At 37.1% G+C, this 22,421-nt stretch overlaps 1 protein-coding gene across 1 annotated transcript in view; it reads right to left on the bottom strand.

Moving 5' to 3' along the window:
* The window catches only part of LRRC6 (leucine rich repeat containing 6), a gene marked incomplete at its 3' end in the record, with an annotated part of 52,285 nt that overhangs the window by 5,077 nt on the left and 24,787 nt on the right, over positions 1 to 22,421 (bottom strand). The window contains exons 4-6 of the mRNA XM_008570299.1: positions 15,141 to 15,313; positions 10,201 to 10,430; positions 4,246 to 4,431 (exon numbers count right to left, since the gene is read on the bottom strand). Of these exons, the coding sequence (XP_008568521.1) occupies positions 4,246 to 4,431; positions 10,201 to 10,430; positions 15,141 to 15,313 (589 nt within the window). The remainder of the gene's footprint in view (positions 1 to 4,245; positions 4,432 to 10,200; positions 10,431 to 15,140; positions 15,314 to 22,421) is intronic.

The raw sequence follows: 22,421 nt of genomic DNA, 5'->3' as shown, positions 1-22,421 counted from the left end.
CAATTCTCCATTTGTGTATAGAGCTTCTGCTTTACTTAAAATTACAATTTTTAAAATACCAAGCAGAATATATCCTATAGAAATAAAAATACCAGTACATAAGGATCTATGTAAATGGATAATTCTCACAGTATTATTTATAGGTGTCAAACCTTGGAACGTTCATCAATGGAGAAATGACTGGATCAATTATGGTATATTCATGCTCTGAAATATTTTGCAGCTATTTAAAATGTGTTTGCTCTCTACCTACTGATCTAGAAAAGTGATAATGATGTATTTAGTAAGAACAAATACATGTCCATTTTTGTTTTTAAAAAAAAGAACCCAAATGCTACATTTGCAGAGATGATTTATACAATTGCAGAGGGTAAAAAAAACGTGTGATGAGATTGACCCAAGCCTGTTAACACTCATTACATTGAACGGCAAGATTGGAGGAAAAGAAAGGGAGCCAAGAGGCGAAGATACATGGAATAACATGAAATAAAAATGCAATATGAAAATTTTATTTAAAATATTACTAAAAGTATATGCAAACCTAAACAGGTATATATGGACAAGATCTAGAAAATCAGATGTTCTAATTTGCTTAGATGATGGAATTGTAGACAATTCTTTTCCTTAAATATCTATTGTACTTTTAATATAGATTTTGCATCAATTAATTTTATTTAAAAATATCATTCACATTCTTCTGCATGTTAAATTGGGCCTCCAGTTTATAATGTTTCAATGACCCAGGACAATTGAGGCGCATCCGGAAGTAAGTGGTTTCACCCTTTGCAGTGTAGAGAAACACAGAGCTAGGATCAAAGGATTGCTCTTGTCCCTGCTTTCTCCCAGTTAATGAAACGACTGTACAACAAAAGAGGCAAACATCTCAGGGACCCACTGGGTCGAGCAGACTGCAGCACAATAAACAGAGTGACTTAGACATCCACCCAATGCGGCCTTATTTTTTTTAGGTGTCAAGGAGGGAAAAAACCTCTTGATTTCAGGCTCAATACAGTATAGATTCCATATTATTTATATATACAGTCATGCACTGCATAAGGGCATTTTGGTTAAAGACCAACAGTAGCTCCATAAGAATACAATGGAGCTGAAAAATTCTTACCACCTAGTGACGTCATAGCCATCATAACATCTTAGCGCAATTATTTTTTATAAATTTAAAAGACTATATTTATAGTCTTTACACTCTATAAGTCTATAAAGTCTACAGCAGTGCTCAGTAATGTCTGAGGCCTTCACACTCACTCACCCCTCACTGACTCACCCAAAGCAGCTTCCAGGCCTGCAAGCTCCATGCATGGTAAGTGCACTATACAGGTGTTCCATTTTTTATCTTTTATACTGTATTTTTTCTGTACTTTTTCTATGTTTAGATACACAAATACCATCATGTCACAACTGCTTACAGCATAGTAACATGCCATACAGGTTTGCAGCCTAGGAGCCAAAAGCTATACCATCTAGGTTTGCATAAGCACACGCTATGGTGCTAGCACATGGTGGAATCACCTAACAACCCATTTCTCAGAACATATCCCAGTCATTAAGCAACACATGATGGTATACACCCACATGTATATATAAATATAACATATAACATGTGTGTATATATATATGTCTGTGTATGGGTATATATGTTAGAAATGTTACATATTCCATAAACACGTAGAGCCTCCATCTCAAAGGGCTCTTGAGTCTGCAAAGCAATTTTACATGTATTTATTATCTGATTTTCTTAACAATACAGTGGAATAGGTAAGGCAGGTATCATAATCCCTGTTTAACAGATGAGGAAGCAGATGAGAAGTACTTGCTAACATCGTACAGAGAGCAGAGTCAAGATATGAATACAGTTTCTGATGTTATTCAGAAATAATCACAGANTTGAGGCGCATCCGGAAGTAAGTGGTTTCACCCTTTGCAGTGTAGAGAAACACAGAGCTAGGATCAAAGGATTGCTCTTGTCCCTGCTTTCTCCCAGTTAATGAAACGACTGTACAACAAAAGAGGCAAACATCTCAGGGACCCACTGGGTCGAGCAGACTTCAGCACAATAAACAGAGTGACTCAGACATCCACCCAATGAGGCCTTATTTTTTTAGGTGTCAAGGAGGGAAAAAACCTCTTGATTTCAGGCTCAATACAGTATAGATTCCATATTATTTATATATACAGTCATGCACTGCATAAGGGCATTTTGGTTAAAGACCAACAATAGCTCCATAAGAATACAATGGAGCTGAAAAATTCTTACCACCTAGTGATGTCATAGCCATCATAACATCTTAGCGCAATTATTTTTTATAAATTTAAAAGACTATATTTATAGTCTTTACAGTCTATAAGTCTATAAAGTCTATAGCAGTGCTCAGTAATGTCTGAGGCCTTCACACTCACTCACCCCTCACTGACTCACCCAAAGCAGCTTCCAGGCCTGCAAGCTCCATGCATGGTAAGTGCACTATACAGGTGTTCCATTTTTTATCTTTTATACTGTATTTTTTCTGTACTTTTTCTATGTTTAGATACACAAATACCATCATGTCACAACTGTTGTATTTTTACTGTACTTTTTCTATGTTTAGATACACAAATACCATCATGTCACAACTGCTTACAGCATAGTAACATGCCATACAGGTTTGCAGCCTAGGAGCCAAAGGCTATACCATCTAGGTTTGCATAAGCACACGCTATGGTGCTAGCACATGGTGGAATCACCTAACAACCCATTTCTCAGAACATATCCCAGTCATTAAGCAACACATGATGGTATACACCCACATGTATATATAAATATAACATATAACATGTGTGTATATATATATGTCTGTGTATGGGTATGTATGTTAGAAATGTTACATATTCCATAAACACGTAGAGCCTCCATCTCAAAGGGCTCTTGAGTCTGCAAAGCAATTTTTTTTTTTTCCTTTTTGTCTTTTTTCGTGTCTGGCAACGGATCGCAACCCTCAGTGTCGCGCCTGTACCGGACCGGGACCAGCAAAGGGATCGCAGCCCTCAGTGTTGCACCCGCACCTCGCTCAGCCAGTGAGCGGGAACCGGTCTGTATGTGGGATCCGAACCCTCAGCGGGAGCGCTGCCGTGCTCTCAAGCGGCGCACTGTAGCAGTGCGCCACTGGGCCGGCCCTGCAAAGCAATTTTACATGTATTTATTTTCTGATTTTCTTAACAATACAGTGGGATAGGTAAGGCAGGTATCATAATCCCTGTTTAACAGATGAGGAAGCAGATGAGAAGTACTTGCTAACATCATACAGAGAGCAGAGTCAAGATATGAATACAGTTTCTGATGTTATTCAGAAATAATCACAGAAATGGGTGGTTTCTCAGTGTACAAATCACCATGTTTCACAAATAAATATTTTAGATAAAATTTGATTCTTGATTGTTGTACCTCTCTATCTTTCTAATTAATGAAGAAAATTTTATGAAAGCAGCAGAGATTTCAAATAGTTTTTCTACCTTTTTAGTTTCTTGCTTTTAGTTGATAACCTCAGGGAGAGATATTGTTTCACTGGTGACATTGCTATCCAGATTTCTGTTATTACACAGATAGTTGATCACATTCTCAAGCTCATGAACTAGAAGTATTCCAACAAGTAATACATTTTACATGCTAGTCTTAGCAATGACATGAAATGAAATAACATGGAGCCTGTCTTTGAAAAAGTGATTCTGAAAATCATAGCTTAAGCATCCTAGCTTCTAATAAATCAAAAAATATATCTAAACCATGCAAAAGTGAAAGCATACTGTTAAATGTCCAAGAGAGTTGAATTAGGAAGATAAGTTCCTAATGAAACTAATTTCTAATTCTTCATTTTGCAAATTAACAGAAAAGACTCAAAGGAGCTCATTCATACCACGAGATTACTTTTTTCTTTATATTGTGATAACTGGTATTTCTAATCTAACTCATACTATTAGGAGATATATTTAAAGTAGTTCAAAAGCTAACGACATACCAACAAACAAAACTGTACCTAAAATATCATAATTTGTGATATTAGAAAGAAGGTCCTTTGATATGAATGAATGTTAGCCAACACAACACGACAAAAAGCTGTACATAGAAAAAATAAAATCTGTGTGTGATCGGTAGCAAAGGTTTAACACAGATAATAAAGAAAATAATGTGCAATCATGAAAATACAGCCCATACAAGAGTGTTGCCTTCACTCTCAATGATGAAAATAGGAATACCTTAATTTTTCTTGGTCTTTCCGCTGTTTTTCCATATGTCTAAGAGTTTCCAGTCTAGATTCAGGAGTAAACAAACAGGGCTTATTCCAGAATTCCAGGTCATCTTCACTTTCATCTATTTTATTTTTGTTGTGCTCCTCTTGTATTTCTGGTGCCTGGAAGTGGTGTTTGCTTTCTAAAGATGGGCTGGGGAAAACAAACAGACACAGAGTACATAAAGACCAGGAACAGACGTATGCGTTTCATCCTTAATGCTGCTCCTTAAATATCTCATACGCTTTTCTTATGTTACCTTCTTACCCTTGAATGACAAACTGTCTCTGATGTTGGAGGAAGTTACTGCCATAGCACTGGGGCAGGCCCTCATCCTGTTCCACCAGGGGTATTGCAATAATCAGAGTCAAGGGTTCTCAGATATGGTTGATATGAATCACCTGGGGAGCTTTATAAAAGTACACAGTTCTGGGCTCTCATCAGAGAATCTACTCATTAGGTCTGGGGTAGGGCCTGTAAGTCTGTGTTTTACAGTATTTTGCAGGAGGTTCTGCTGATCAGACAAGCATGGGGACCACCGGGCCTTACCAATCACCCCACCTCCAGTCTTGAACCATCAGTTCCACCCTCCACGCTGCTCCCAGGAGGACCTTACTAGCAGGCAAATTTGATCCTATCATTTCCAGGTTCATTAATGATTCTCTATCTCCAAATTTCTCTTGCAGGACATACGAGACCTTCCATGGTATGGCCTCTGCCTACTTTATTTTTCATGGGATAACTTCTGATTATGTTTATACAGTAACAGTTCTCTGTTCTCGCTTCTGTTCATGTTTTGTGGACTGTCAGAGAATTAAGTGATGTCTTTATATGTCATAAAATGGGTATTATGTAAGATATTCAACATTCTTTCCACAGGGATTCAAGAAATATTCATTGAACATCTTCTGAGTGTCAGTCGCTGGGGACAACCCTACTTTCCACAACACTACTTTCAGCAGATTCTACACTAGTGGAGACAAAATGACATCATTTAAACATTATGCATAGTCATAAACATTGAGTATAGTCTCTCTCCTTTCACCTCTCCCTAGAATGACATTTAAAAAATTACATAAAGCCTTTAGGACCAAGTATAGCAAATAGTAAGTACTCAGTAAATATTAGATTTTGGTGGTGTTGTCTTACTGAAATGAGGTGACACAAAAGGCTTCAAATTTAGTTGATCTTCAAATAAGTTGTTCTTTCGAAGGGATGGACCAAAAACACTAGAACATGAATTTTAAGTAGTATAAATAGAACAAAGAGCAAAATTCTGCTTAGATTCTTTACATATTATAAAATATAACTAGATATTTTAATAAACAAAGTAATATAAAGTACTGAAAATAAATGCTTTGCCATACAGTTATATTTCCTAATGGTACTGATAAAACAATTTATGAAGTGGATCTATAATATTCCATATTATTGTAGCTAATTGCTACTGATATAGTTGGTTCTATTCTCATTTAGATGATGTTTCTTCCCAGAAAGTGATTAATTGGTTCACTTTTACCTTTTGTGATCTAAAATAATAATGAAAACTCACAAAAATAACTGCACTTAAAAACTGTTAGAAATATCAGCTAAATAACATATGTCTCCAAAGGCAAAATGCATATAAATATATGTAGCTGCGTTGATGAAATAGACTGAGCTCATTAGGATATGAACAAAAAACTTTCTCTTCAACCACTTCCTTTAAACCTGCTCCCTTGGAACTCTCTTCCCACCCATAAGCACCCTATGGTTACTTTAGACAGAAATATCAGCTAAATAACATGTCTCCAAAGGCAAAATGCATATAAATATATGTAGCTGTGTTGATGAAATAGACTGAGCTCATTAGGATATGAACAAAAAACTTTCTCTTCAACCACTGCCTTTAAACCTGCTCCCTTGGAACTCTCTTCCCACCCATAAGCACCCTATGGTTACTTTAGAGAACAGTCTCATCTCAGCTAACACTCTCCTTATTAAAAGGTCAACAGTTTAAATAAAACTTACTCTCTCTCCTCACCCAGCTCAAGATTGGGCTGTGCACAGGGAGAGGTACACCGTCTACTCCTACCCATCATTGGTTAATCTGTTCCTTGCACATCTCCCTGGGCCTCTTCAGGCTCCCCCTGACTTCAGAATTCTGAGTAGATGGGGAGAAGAAGGTAAACATCTCTTATATGGCTGCTGCTGTTGTACCCTGGCTGTTGCTACCCTGTCTGGGGCTGATGCCCAGATACTGGCTTTCTTTTCTTGTGCACACCTTGGTCGTTCTTGGAGACATTGTAAGACCCCTCAAAGTGCATTGTTCCCATTCAACGTGGTCAATATACTTGTCCTTTTTTGACAATTCCTCAGCTTCTGCCACCAATCATCCACCCCACTCTCTCACTGCCACCTCCTCCTGGGTTGTATCCCTTCAAGACAGCTTAAGCCTAGCTCTTCCACCATACGTACTTGGCCTATGGGATATTCACAAATCGTTGCCATGCAAAGTACTTGAACTATAAGCTTTTTCCATTAATGCCCCCTTTCCTGATTCTTCTGCTCCACGCTGCTCCAAGCCACTTCCCATCTTTTCAGTTTTCCAGGTTGGAAGCAGGCTCTACCTAATCAAGAGGTGAGATGTTCACCTCCCCTTCTTAATAGCCCCCAATCTCTGTGGTATTTCTTCTTACAGCCTTGAAAGGGGAGTAGCACTCTACTCCTCCCGAATTAAGTCACTGATTCACTATCTCAATGACTCTCTTCCAGAATATCTGGGTTTCTGTTCACATAGGCTCAATGGGGTAATAGCAGTGACAGCTGAAGGACCAGCCAGTCCTTCAGCAAGTAGGGGAAGCAAGTAGGTACCTGCAAGAAACCCAACTGTAAGCTTCTATTAAAATACAAGAAATAGATTATTTTAAACTTTTATGAACTTTTATAAACCAAAAATAGCAAATGATTTCAAATACATTTAATGTGCCTATTGTAAACTTAATGCAAAACACCAGGAAAAATACAATGAGAAAAAAAAATACTACCGTATAAACTCATGAATGTAAGTTTGACTATTATAAATTAAATGTTAGCAAAATTAGGCAGCTATAATTAACATTAACTTAACTGCATGCTATCAAATGGCCAGAAGAGAGATCGAACATCCTCAACACAAAGAAATGGTTACATTTTGTAATGATGAATATGCTAATTATCCTGATTTGATCATCATGCATTGTATACAGGTATTGATATTCAACTCTGTACCTTATCAATATGTACACTCAATTACGTTTAATTATAAATAAATAAATAAATAAATATGGAATAAATCTAATAAAAGATGTTGTAAGATCTTTATAGGGAAAATTAAAAAGCTTATTGAAGGACTCAGAGGAAGATCCAAATCAATAGACAAAGCTATTCCAAAGTTCAAGCAAGGAATGAATCAATGTCATGAAGATGTCGACTTTCCCCTAATTAACATATAAATTAAATTAAGTTTCAATCAAAATTCCGCTAGGGATCTTTAGAAAATTTTATTAGTGGATTCTAAAATTCTTACTGAAGAGTAAAGAACTGAGAATAGCCAAGATAATTTTTAAAATTAGAATATCTCCTACCAAATATTAAGATTTACTGTAAATCTATAAAAATTAAAACCAGGTAAAGGTGCTCCCTGGAACAGTCTAGGGAACCCAGAAAGAAACCCATGAATACATAATTAGAAGGTATATGGTAAGGGTGACATTTCAGATCAGTGGGAAAAGAATAGCACCTTAATAAAAGGGGCAGATACAATCAGCTACCCTTATCAAAAACAATTAATACCCTACCCTACACCATAGACAAAGGTTAATTTCAGATAGACAGATATGACACCGGGATAATGAAAAATTTCATAAACAGAGTACAAAACTAAGTTTAACTACATTAATATTTTTGAATTCTATAAAACAGAAGCACTTATAATTAAAGACAAGTCAAAGACTGGAAGAAAATATTTGCAAAGCATATAACCACCAAAGAATTTGGATCCAGAATATAAAAGAACTACAAATCAACAAGAAAAGAACTTACAACATATTTAAAATAAGCAGAAGACCTGAACAGAGAAAATCTGAATAGCCAATATTCATATAAGAAGATATTTTAAAATATTCAAACTCACTAGTTATTATAGAATCACAAATTAAGAGCCGGCCCGGTGGTGCACTCGGTAGAGTGCAGTGCTTGGGAGCACGGCAGCGCTCCCACCAAGGGTTCGGATCCCATATAGAGACCGGTCTGCTCCCTGGTTGAGCACGGTACGGGCGCGACACTGAGGGTTGCGATCCTGTTACCGGTCATGAAAAAAGACAAAAAGGAGAAAAAAAAAAAAAAGAATCACAAATTAAATAAATATTAGGAGATATTTAACAACAAACTTGATTGGTCATCATTTTTAAACATATTATCTTGTATTGGCAAAAAGAGGAAATTCTTCTAGATGGGTCTTTAAAAAGTTCATGGAAGGATTCTCATTTTCTTCAAATTCAGTTTTCCCATGAACTTTTAAAAATACCCTTGTATATTGTTGCTATATGAGTATAAGTTAATACAAGTACTTTAGAAAACAATTTGGCAATACTTTAAAGGTGAAAAGATGTCGTAATTGATGATGTATCAATATCACTGCTAAATATCGTAGGGAGACCTAAATACCTGCACAAATAGACATTGTTTAAGAAAATGAAATAGGGAAAACAAAATAAATAACCATCCAAAGAGAGACGGCTGCACCAGGGCTGATCAGCTGGCACCCACAGGTAGGGCCCCGCAGGTTGTTAGGGCTGGTGCACATTCTGATTGGTCAAGGTCAAAGAATCACTGGCTGTTAAATATTCTGAATATCACCTCTGGGATAAACTGTAATTTATTCATTCAATGGAATGTTATTCCATAGTTAAAATAAATGAATGAATTTTACATGTATTCATATGCATGAATCTCAAAAACAAAATGTTGAATGAAAAGCAAAGCTGTTGAAAGATATCATTCATGCTAAACACAACACAAACTACTCTTGTTTAAGAAGGCATAATTATGTAGTAAAAGTATTAAAAATATGGATGAGATCAACATATGCCAAATATGTATCAGCTTCAGGGTGGTGGATATCACTGGTGATGAAGGGAGGAGTGGGATGGAAGAGAGGTACTTAAGGAGCTTTTACTCTCTCGATAATATTTTATTTCCTATGTAAAAAAAGATCTAAAGTAAACATACAAAGTACTGTCATTTATTAAATCTTAGTGGTCAAACTACAGATGCCTATTTAAACTTTTTAAACATGTATGTATGTCTGAAGGATTTTATAATAATTTCTCAATTTGAAGATATCCTGTTATCTAAATATTTAAAGCTTTCACTATATGGAATCAAATCAACTGACTATAATTGTGACTCACATAAAGTAAACAAGCATGAAAATTTAGATTTGTAAAAAAGATCAATTAGAAGGTTATTAATCACATTAAAATGTATTCATTATGTAATTCACAAAATAGAATGTTTTTATGATGCAATCAGAATTATTCAATTTATAATAATGTGAATTGCATTTAACTTTTCTAAAATATTCTGATTTTATAAATCAAAGTACACCTGTGTATCCATCTCTTCTGTACATCTTTTACAGAGATTTCTCTGAGGATAATTTTGGATGCAAATTAAAGTTGCTAGTTTGGAAAGGCATTACTTTTTTCCAAGGGAAGAACGCCTTGTAGAATTGTCAGAAACATTGGGATATTCGTATTTTTCCCCCAAAATTAACGTCATATTTTATTCTTCAAATTAATCTTTTTGCATGTAAGTGATACTGTGAACACCTTGGGAAGAGAACACAGTTTCCTGTTTTTCACACACATTAGCTAGGAAGTAAACTAACAATTTACATACAGAGTAGCACTGATGTCTGTGTACCAGCGTCCGTCAAAGCCTGGGTTATTTCTCCTCTCCTCGCCTTCATTTTCATGTTCTTCTTGGAGTTTCCTCTGAGCCTCTTCTTTGTCTTTGGCTCGTTTGAGGCAGTAGGCTTTTTCCTGCTCCCTGATTTGTTGCTCAATTACTGGGTAGTTCTGCAAGGCCTGAATCCTTTCCGAACGCTCTATTTCTTTACCATCCAACCACTTAAATAAAAAACAAACAGTACAATTATTCAAAAGTAGCAATGTGAACTAGACACAGGTTGATTTTGATTAGAATATTTTAAATGTAGAAATAATAATGTACCATAGTGACAGAGAATTAAAACAAAGTCATTAATGGGAAATATCGGAAACATTGGTCAAAATAAATGATTTTTTTTTGTATTTGTTTTTTTTTTGGCAGCTGGCTAGTGCAGGGATCTGAACCCTTGACCTTGGTGTTATCAACACCTCACTAACCACCACACTCTGAGTGAGCTAAGCCGCCAGTCCTAAACCAATGTTTATGTCATAGAACTAGCACGGTTTACAAGTATCTTTACTGATAATAGTAAGTAAGCCTTCTGTTAAAACTGATAATTAATGATAAGCTCTCAAAATATTTTATATTAATTTTATAAGTGCTCACTATACCAAGAATTTAAACATTTAGGCCAAATCACAGCTCCAAAGTATAACAATGACACCTCCCAAATGCTCTGTACAAAAAAGGGCCTTGAATATTACACGTAACTGAGCTCTAATACAAATGAGCCCATGTTCTACTCCTGACAAGACACACAGAGTACACTATTAATTGTTATAGTCACTGATTACATCTGGTATTTTTTAAAATATTAATATAAAAACACTAACTGAAATGTGAAGTGTCAAAGCGGCCCGTTTAAAGATATCTATTTATTTTCCCAGTCTCATTCTACAAAAAGAGGTGAGGTATTTGAAAGGTGTGGTAGGCAGATAATAGTTCCTCAATAATGTTCATGTTCTAATCTCATGAATGTTACCTTACATGGCAAAAGAGACTTTGCAGAGATGATTAGGTTAAAGATCTTTCATGATCAGGGTGATTCTTATAAGGATCATAGAGGCACTTACAAGTAAAAGAGGAAGGAAGAAGTGTCAGGGTCAGAGTTAAGAAGAGATGTGAAGATTCTACACTGCTGGCTTTGAAGATGGAGAACGGGGCCACTAGCCCAGAAATGCAGGTGCCCTCTAGAAGCTGAAAAGACAAGGAAAGGGATTCTGTCCTAGAGCCTCCAGAAGGAATAGCACCAACACCTTGATTTTAGCCCAGCTAAACCATTTCAGACTTCTGACCTCCAGAACTATAAAATAATAAATTTGTATGGCTTTAAGCCAATAGGTTTGTGTTAACTTGTTACAGCAGCAATAGGAAACTAATACAAAAGGAAAACAACACACATAAAGATTTAGTGAAATATAAATTAAAAAACTAACAGGATCAGTTAAATTAAAAATCAAAATTATAATGTGGAGGTTTGGAAAAAATAATTTCAAATATGTTTTGGTCATAAGAACTCATGGCTGCTTTAGATGTGCTGCATATTTAGTTCTGAGCTCAGCAGCCAAAGCAAAAAGGAAAAACATGATTAATTGCACAATTTTCATGGTCTTTAATGAAAAAATATATGAGTTTCTAGCTTTCCTCTAATACTTAACTCTAAAATACATTTCAAAAGTACAGTTTCATAATGAAGATCTTGAAAGATGTCATACATTGTTTCTGTAGAAATATGTCTGTCCAGTAATAGGCTTCATAAGTCTGTTTCTACTAGCATCCTTCAGTGAAAGATGAGGCCATAATGATAAAATCCAATTCAATAAACCTATTCTTTAAGGTGATAAATAATTGTGGTCTACATACTTAAAATCAACCTAGTTTAACCTAGGATTAGGATCTAATCAATTTGGAAAATTCTGAATGCAATTTATTTATTATATGAATCTATATAAATCTGTAGTAAATACAATATATAAATATCAATATAAGCATATTTATATAAAATATATACACAATGTATTTTATATAGTATTACTTATATAAATATGTTATTAATATGAATATGTTATATATAAATATATATTACTATAACAATTTGGAAAATTCTGGATAAATATAATTTCTTTCAATTGAGATTTTGATAAACATTGGGAAGCATGTGATATTCTCTAACCTGTGTTTGAAGTGCATTTATTTATTTATTTTATTTATATCTGTCTTTATACTTGATTTAAGTAAACGATGATTTAACTAGAGCTACTGTTTGTAAACAACTATGACAAATGAACTCTTTGTCACTTTACAGACAGGAGGCAAAGGCCTCCTAATGAGAACTAATGACAATTTTGAGACTGTGCTCCAGCACCTATTCCAACAACCTCAATATATTTGACGACTTCTGCTAGGCGGTCTTCACAATTGACCCAAATTTCCTGCAAGCCAAAATCACATGTGAGTTTAGAAGGCTGATGAAAAGAGATTACTTTGTAAGTCGAGCTTCACTCAGGATTCTGCAACACAGAGGCAGAGTGTCCACATTTATTGATAATAATTGTGCATGCACTGCAGCAAAGAAGAGAAAGTGAAACTAAGATTACTGAAGGCCTCACAGAACTCCTTCAAGGCAGAAATCGTTACCCCACTGTAAATGAGTAAACTGAGGCATGCAGTTCACAGGTAGAGGAAACATGAGTAAAGCCCTGGTCTGTCTGCTAACAAATCTTCCCTCTGCATCAGTGCCTGCTTACTACAGAGAGCGGCTCAGACGTCAGGAAGAGAATACTGGATAGGGTTGAAGCTCCTCACACCTCCTCTACGTGGCTGTCTAAAAGAAATGACAACTCTGTTAGGATGAGTTAACCACAAAAAAGATGTGGAAGTCCTACTCCCCAGTATCTCAAAATGTGACCTTATTTGGAAATAAGGTCATCACAGATAGAATTTGCTAAGATGAAATCATACTAGAGTCAGGTGGGCCCCAATCCAAAATGGCTGGTGTTGTTATAAAAGAATGCCAGAGACAGTGGCACCACATGAGATGAAGGCAGAGGTCAGGTTGATGCATCTACAGGTCCAAGAATGCCAAAGATTGCCACAAACCACCAGAGGCTAGGAGAGCCATGGAACACGTTCTCCCCACAGCACACAGGAGGAAGCAACCCTTCCGACCTTCCTCCTGAACATCTGGCCTCCAGAACAATGAGCTAATAAGTTGTGTTATTTAAGACACTCAGTTTGTGGTACTTTGTTACAGCAGCCTTGAAAAATTATACATCTATTAACACGATTCCTTTCAAGCAGATCACAAGTTTTCAATGAAATGGTAATTAAGATTCTAAAGTTTATCAACTTATTTTTAAATACTAGCAACACAGTTATGAATACTATTTTCCAAAAAGAGGCTGTGGTCTATGTAGCAGCTGATTTGGATCAGTCTTTCTGAAAGGAAAGACTTAGTCCAAAGCTTGTACATTAACCCAGAGAGAAGCACTGAGTGAGAGTACAGTGTGAATGGTGGTGGCTTCAGGGTTAGATACACATAGGTTCAAACCCCACCTGTGCCACTTGCCAGGTGTGCCAGCTTAACCAAGGCACATCATCAGTTCTTTGAGCCCTGGATCCCTCATCTCTGAATTCACCTAACTATTGCCCAGCAAGGGTGTGGGAGGATCCAAGATACTTGCGTAAAGCACCTGGCACAACACCTGCCCATGCTTCCGGCACCTGTGTGACAGCTCTCGTGCTCTAGCACTGACACAGGCTCAGCTGTGGCAATCACAAGGCCTTCTGGCCTCTGAACCTTTCCAGGGAAGTGGCTCACGGCGTTACACTACAGGACATATTTCTATGATATTCTGGTTCTTAGTTCATTTTCTAGAAAGTCATTGTACAATGATGATCAGTTTGGGATATGTTCAAGAAAATTTATCATTTCTTCCAGATTCAATTACCTTGTCACCCATTTTCTTAATCTAAGAAATTTACATTAGAAGAAACATGTTCCATTAATCCAGCAGTCAGCAATCTTTCGACCACAAGGAACACAGAAGTCTAAGAAATGAATGTCCTCTGAGAACTGAGAAAATGCCTGTTACAAAGCCAATGTACCCACGCGTTCTCTCTGCAGCAGCATGGAGCCACGAGCAGGCTGGAGACTCTTGGGATTTCATGAAAATTAACATTACTGCTTCAATATTCTCAGCTGTATAACTGTATAATTGTATAAATTTATAATTGTACATCATAAGTTTTAAGTATAAATTATATAATTTATCTAGAAATTCTATTTTTTCCTAGGTTCTAAAATTATTAGATTGGGGAGCCCAGTAGTATTGGCATCATCTGAGAGTTTTGTCAGACCTGACCCAGAAAAACTCTGGAGTGGGGCACAGCAATCTGTGTTTTTAAAAGCCCTCCAAGTACACGAAGTTTGAGAACCCCTGCCATAGAGAATGAGTTAAGAAACTGCAATGATAAAAAATAATAATTATAAAGGCACAGTAGTTTAAGACTATGTGATACACAGGTACATAGCTGTTGCTACCTCTAAGACCCTAGTTTCAGTTTGCTACTAGTTATGATGAATTATTATTAGTAATGATGAATGAATGGCCTTTATAATGGTGACTTGAATTCATCAAGAAATAGTTAAATTAAGTTCTGTATGTTTTGAATGAGAAAAGAGAAAAACGTGCAATCTATTTTTCAAAAATTTACGAAAACAATGTTAAAGATATAATAAGTCGAAGAATTAGTTTTGATTCTCTGGAATATTTCATTCTCTGAAGCAACATATTCTCTGAAAATGCTGTGAATAAACCAGGAATTATTAAAGTTGCTCACTTTTCTTTTTCTGTGTGTGTTTTTTTGCATCATTAAAATAAGCATACCTTCAATTGTTCAAGAGTTGCCACCACGAACTGCCTGTAGCCATCAAAGTCAGTGCAGGGGTTCCCCATGAGGAAGAGCTCCTTTAGGTGGATGTTGTGCCTCAGGGATTGAATGCTGCTCAGCTCTCCAATGAAATTTACAGTCAAGTCAAGTTTTGTCAGCCCTTCACATCCTTTTGAGAAAAATAAAAAGAAAACAGCATATAAAACCAAAAGTCACAATGGTGATAAAGTATAATTGCACAGAATGTAGTAATAGTTGCAATATTTCAAATTTGCTGATCAATTGCATTCCTTCCCAAGAAGTGTCTTTTCAGAAATGTCAATGCAAAGGCTTAGTAATAGCTCACTTTTCTATCTGCCTCTTCCTTGATTTCAACCCCTTAATCCCCCCAGCTGGAGGAAATCACTTTCCCTGCTTGCACTTGCAAGGCCTGGGCTGGCTAACATTTGATGCTGGTCACTATCTGGCACGAAAAAAGCCAAGTGTAAGCTGCCATTAGGGTGGGTGCTGCATCAGAACAGAACTTTCACTAGAAAGGGCATCTGGGATCTGTCCTCCTGAGAGTTTTACCAAGTAGTTAGGACACATTTCACCATGGCAGGTGATGGTGGGAAGTTTTCCCAAAAGGAAAGGCATTTCATAAAACCAATGCACCAGAAGCAATATTTGCAAAGTCAGCTAGAAGTAAGAGAATGGCTCCAAGACCACTAAGAACTGAACTGAAGGTATCAGCAAAGGTGAAGAATAAGAGGCTTTGATGCCCAGAGGAATAATAGGAAAAGGGCGAGCCACAGAAGCAGAGGTTTATAGTAAGTCTGACCCATCCACCTTCATTATAGAGATAAACACATGCTATAGAAATTTGAATCGAATTTGAATTTGAATTAACTCCCCTCACTCACATTTCATGGGAACTTGATGGTAAGGAGTCCAGACTTTGGAATTAGACAGATATGAGTTCAAGTCCTACCTCTAGCTCATCCTTGCTAATGTGACCTTGGATAGGTTACAAGCCTCTGCCTCCTCATCTCCTCAGACTCTAATAGTACTGCTGCCCAGTGCAGGAGTTGTGAAGATAACCCAAGATGACTCATGTAAAGTGCTTAGCGTAGTGCCTGCTGCCTAGAGAGCTGCAGTAAATACGAGCTATGATTAGAGCAGCACAATGTACACTCCTCTGATCATCACATGGCTTCTTGGACAATGCACCTATGGAAAAGAAAAAAAGCATGGCTGTCCTATGATCCAGTTTCTTAATGAGTTTTCTTAAGGAGTTTTCAGTTTCTTACTGTGAGATAAGAAAGAGTTGACCTGGTTTATATGGCAGCCTCTGTGGGTTTGGTTCAGTATAAAGCTGTCTCTCCCTGTGACTGACTCATGCTTGTGGGATTTACATGGCAGATTTCACAGCCTTCAATATTTAGAATGCCATCCCCAGCTGACAACCCAGCTCTACCTTACTCTGCACTAATTGCTTCAAGCTTCTACACATCCTGCCCTCCTTACACTTCCTCATTGTGTGCTGCTTTTCTATCATCGTTTTGAAGCTATATAACTTAGAGCAAACTTTGGTTCCTGGGATCTTAGATTAACAGTGCCGACATGAACTTGATTTAGATTTGTTCATAGTTCTGCAACTGTGTCAACTTTGGTAAGGTTTTCCTCATTTCTGAAGGCTATACGATGGAACCAGCTTCATTAAATGAAAGTGTTCTCCCTGGATTTCTTGATTCTAGCACCTGATGCCACCTTGTCCAGAATTCCACATTGTCCCCTTACCTAGTCAGATCCCAAGCCAGTTTCCTCCAAAGAAGTTAGCTCTACCTTAGTGCTTCCAGATGTAGGTCCTCATTCTATATCTGTCCATCCATTCACCCAGCCATCCAGGAGTTGTTGGCTGCCTGCTGTGTACAAGTTACTGAGCTAGGTCTTCAGGATACAGTGATTAAAAAAAAAATCCATGATTCCTGACCTCAAGCTTATGTCTAACATAGAGAAGGGAGAAAAAGATAGGCATTCCGGGAAAAGAAAATTTACTGTGCAAAGGCATCAAGAAGCAAGGCAGGACCCTGAAGTAGACAATATCCATCACACATTATATGCTACCCTAAATCTATATCCATTCGTTCCTCTTTCTCAGTCCCTATTCATAGTTCAACCCATTTCTCCTGACTTCTACCCCAAACATTGTACAAAATTTCCCCCCATGAAGGTAAGCAAGGACCTTCATATTGGCAAGTCTAACAGACCTTCTTCAACCCATTACATCACTACAACGATCTTCTGCATATGGCGTGATTGACCATGGACTCTCTCCTAAAACTCCCAACTGTCTTGGTGACACTGCGACACTGATTCTACTCTCTCCTTCTTGTCCTCACAGTGTAGTCTGTACCACGTGATCTCTTTAATGGACTTCTCCATCCTTCCAATAGTGATGTAACTAAGAGTTCCACCCTCGACCCAATATTCTCTCTTCTTACTGTCTTCTTGATGGTAGCAGTTATGTCATTGGTTTAACTAACCCCAGATTCTGATGACTCCCAAATGATAACTCCATATCTGGCCTTCCAACTGAATATCAGACTCCTATTTCCAAATGCCTGGAAGACATATAACATTCAACATGTTCAAAGCAAAATTCTCCATATTCCCTCTCATTTTCCCATCCACAACAGCTTCTCTGTCCTCTTTATGTCTAAATTCTATTAATGCCATCACCATTTTGGTGTCAGATGTGAATTTGAATTTGACACCAAGGGTCAAGTCATGAACTTGAAAGCTAACCTACATTACTCTTTTAATCTCTTCATGTTATCAGCCAAGCCCTGCAGAACTTAACTCCTAAATTCTTCTCACATATTTCCTGTCTACTATAACCCCATTACCAACACCCCAGTTCATGTTCTTATAACCTTTTGCATGGGACATGGCAATAATATCCTAAACCATCTACCAACTTTGAGAATATAGGAAGTAAGGAAGAAGGCAAGAATAGAAAAAAGTAGGAAAATAAAAGAGGAGCCTGAATCATTCTGATGTACCACAAAGCAAGGAAGTATTCAGAGGATAAGAACATGTCAAAGCACAAGGGCCTACCTGAAAGGACTCCTCTGGCCAAACCAGGACAATTTGATCATCGAACTAAGTAATGGTAGTAATATAGCCCATTGAATAAAACAAGAATCCATGAGTCCATACTGATATAAGGAATAATGAATAAATAAATAAGTGGGGCAGAAGACAATGTTCTTCCTTAAAGTAGAATGTAATAAATATAGAAAGGATGATGGAATTAGAAAGTTGTTAACAAATGTTAAACTAGTGCATAAAAGTATGATGAGGAACAGGATATTTATATAATGTCAAGGAATCCCCCAACAAATTACTTATTAATTAAGAAGTGAAATATAGAAACTTTACAGTAAAGAAACCTGGTAGACACTGCCTTTCCTTTGATTCCTTCTGTGACAAGCAGACACTCTCTAACACACATTACCCGGTTTTAATTCTCTGTACAGCATTTGTCATAGCTGATTGTTCTAGTGTTTATGACTTGTCTTACCCTATTTGAATTTAAGCTTCTTGGACCGGGAAACTGTCTTTTTCATTACTTTATTTATCATGAACAAAAAGACTCCTTGGCATAAGATAGGAGGTCACTAGATGCCTGCAGAAGAAAGAAACAGATGGACGGTGAAAGAGAGGGAGGGAGAAAAGAAAAATAAGAGAAGACAAAGAAACGGGATAAATTGGTACTTGGAGTAGATCACTCATCAGGGAGGTTAGTGGCTCAGGTGAAAACTAAAGATAGCACAACTTCAAAGATAATCAGGCAATTGAAGAAAAAGGAATTGACAAAGGCTGAGCCGAGGTCAAATTCCTTCAGACCACCAGGTGATCACTATTAAGGCTGGATATTAAATTACAGCAAACACAACTACATGATATAAAATGAATTGGCACATGTAGAAAGAGAAGAAAAACCCACATGCTCAGTTTTAAAAAATGGTTAAGCAAACTCTACCATATATATTCAATGTGCTCTTATAAGAATATTAAAAATGATGACTATGAAAACTATTATCACAGCATAGGGGAAAATGTATAATATAATGAAAGAAGAAAAAGTAAGATAGAACATTGCCCATACACTATAATTATAGCAATGTAAAATAAAAATAGGAAAAATAAATATAACAAAATAATAGCAGTAATGGTAGAATTAAGAGTAAATTTTACTCTATTTTTCAAAATTTTGCAACATGATTATGTTTGAGATTTTTGAAATATACACAAAAAAAGAATATACATAAAATATATAGAAAACTAAGACATAAGCTAGTACAGTTTTCTCAAATGTCACAAAAATGCTTTCTAGGCATATAATATGCTTATTAACTATATGGCTGATATCTATTCAGTGCTTACTCTGTATTAAGCAGTATATATACTATCTTACTTAATCCTAACACCAGGCCTATAAAAGAGATGTTATAATTATTATCCCTATTTTAAGGCCGGGTAGCTAAGTGTGGGCACTTGGCTCCGAGACGGGCACCATTATGTGCACCCCCACCATTCCTTATGAGAGATGGCATCTATTCCTTCTCCTCTCTCCCCATAGCTGGGCTGGCCCTAGTGACTTGCCTAACCAATAGACAGTGGTGGCAAAGAGATATCTGGGAATTCTGAAGCTGGGTCAGTAGCAGCCTGTGGGTTCTACCTAGATGTCTTGGCATGCTTGCGCTGGGAGCTTGCTCTTTGAACAATTACTCTGGGATGTGTCAGAAGCCATGTAAAGTGTCTGGCTACTTTGAGTCATTATGCTGTGAGAGCCTGAGCCACCTGGGAAAACTTCAAAGGCAGCATGAGAGAGCAAAGTCTGCATCTGTGGCAACAGGCTAAGAAGCAGCACCAGGCAGATAACTAAAGAAGCCATCTTGGAAGTGGATCCTCTAGCAACAGCTGCTCCATCTGATGCCATGGACCAGAGGGGAACCACCCAGACAAGCTCCTCCTGAATTCCTTACCCACAAAATCAAGCATGTGGGGTGAGAGGACTTGCTTTAAGAACTAAGCTTTGAGATAGTTCCCCACCCTCTCCCCCCACCCTACTGCAATTGATATTAGAGCTGTAAAGCAAATGAGCTAAGAAATCACCAAAGTTCACATAGCCCCAAAATGGAGGAGTTGGGATTTGAACCCAGGTCTGCCCAATGGAAAAGCCTCTCTAGACTGGTATGCTGAGGATCTCTTTACCAATGTTTGCTATTTATTATTAAAATATCATCATCATCATTTTAAAATTCTCAAGCTAAAACTATGTGGAACGCAAATTTGGGTCTATAAGTAAAGGCAGTTGTTACTGCTCAGCAAAGGGGTGACCCAGGGCAGGACATGCCTGGAATTCATGACACTGGTAGAGAGGGACAGACCAACCTGGAGGAAGGTGGGAAGAGGAAGATGAGATAAGAAAGGCCAGAGATTAGACATAGGTCAGGTCAGTAGGGAAGTGAGTGTAATCTCCCTTCCCAAGAAAATAAAATGTAAATTTAAAAAAACAGTCACCATAAATGGGTCCATATCCCGTATTTCATTATGATACCCTGTTATGTGATATAATAATATAAGGAAGATGGGTAGGAGGGAATTGAGAACCTGAGGACTGTGTGAGGGAACAAAGCCTGCATCTTCCACATCAGGAAGTCAGTAGATGACGTTTAAACTGGGAATATCAGGAAATAACAGATAGGCCTGACACAAGTGTTTTACTTGGAAATACAGATATAAGCATTATATGAATGCATTATTTGGTCACACGTAGCAGAAGAAACAAGGGGAATTGAAAGTGGTCACTTCTAGGGAGCAGCACTTGGGGATCTGAGGGCATCGACAAGTGCAACATAAATATAGCACTTTGACTTTTTGAACTATCTATTGTATTACTCTGCTTAAGATATTAATTATTAAAAAGATGGAAATCTAAAATGTCTAAGAACAAATAAACACTTTTAAATATTCCATATTTTACTATATAGGTGAAGGAAATTCAATAACTTCACATCTTCAAAAATAATTATATAAATGAAAGAGGACAACAGATTTCTATTAAATTACTATTTCTACTTCTATTTCTATTTCTATTAAATTACTAAATAGATAGATGGACATTTTTTTTTTTTTTTTTTTTTTGTCTTTTGTCTTTTTTTTTCCGTGTCCGGCAACGGGATTGCAAACCTCGGCGTTGCTCCCGCGCCTTGCTCAGCCAGTGAGCGGGAACCGGTCTGTATGTGGGATCCGAACCCTCGGGCGGGAGCGCCGCACTATCCAGTGCGCCACCGGGCCGGCCCAATAGATGGACATTTTTAAAAATATTGGCAAGCCTATGAGATAATAGTTATACTTTTCAGCATGAAATCTGTAAATACATAAAATAGGGTTTTAAATTGCTTCTCCCTCCTATATCCAAAATTTCATTTGGGGAAAAAAGGTCCCAATTAAATACCTCTACTGCAAACAGAAGTAACTTGTACAAAGCTATTGAGAACAGTTGTATTCATAATAACAAACATAATTAAAAACATTTCAAGCACCAAATAATGAGTTTTTAAAACACTTCTATACACATGATAATGCAGTAGTTAAATATGAAAATGTGGACTCATCCACTATATGAAGAATTCATCTAAAACTACATATATAAATACAATGAAGTCTACATCTCTATACCTACATGTTTGTTTTACATTGGCAAAAATGTTATATGGATTTTATGAATTTGGAAGATATGTTTAAGGTAGTCTGACCTAAAATGCACGTTATATGGTATCTCTTAAGTTTACTTTGGGAGGCTCTGAAGACATTTAAATTATGTTTTTCTTTCATATAAGAAAAGGCTGATATTTGAAAGACTCTAATGAAGTAAAAAATTCACATATTTTTAAAATTTTGTTGTAATTTTGTAAATAAAGAACGCTCCAAATGTTTATTGTATTTTGCAAAGTGACAAATCTTAATTTTCCTTCTACTCGGCCTAGACATGAGAAATTAAACCACCTTTGCCATCCTAAAGATGGACAATTCTTGCCGAGCTGGCTGAGCTTTAGAAGCCTCCTCTCTGGAGTCAGGCAGTCCTTCCTTCAGCTGAGTCCAAGCCTTTATCTCCCGTTCTGCAAAAGTCCAGCTCAGTGACACTCCAGGGTCTAAAAGTCAGTGAGATCAACATTGACTGCCCCCGGGGGCAGGAAAAGCTCACACTATTGGGGGGGGGGGGG

This window comes from Galeopterus variegatus, unplaced genomic scaffold (assembly GCF_000696425.1).
Source record: "Galeopterus variegatus unplaced genomic scaffold, G_variegatus-3.0.2 Scaffold589, whole genome shotgun sequence".
Classification (NCBI taxonomy): domain Eukaryota; kingdom Metazoa; phylum Chordata; class Mammalia; order Dermoptera; family Cynocephalidae; genus Galeopterus; species Galeopterus variegatus.
The sequence above is the reverse complement of the archived record's forward strand: the minus strand, read 5'-3'. Positions and strand labels throughout refer to the sequence as shown.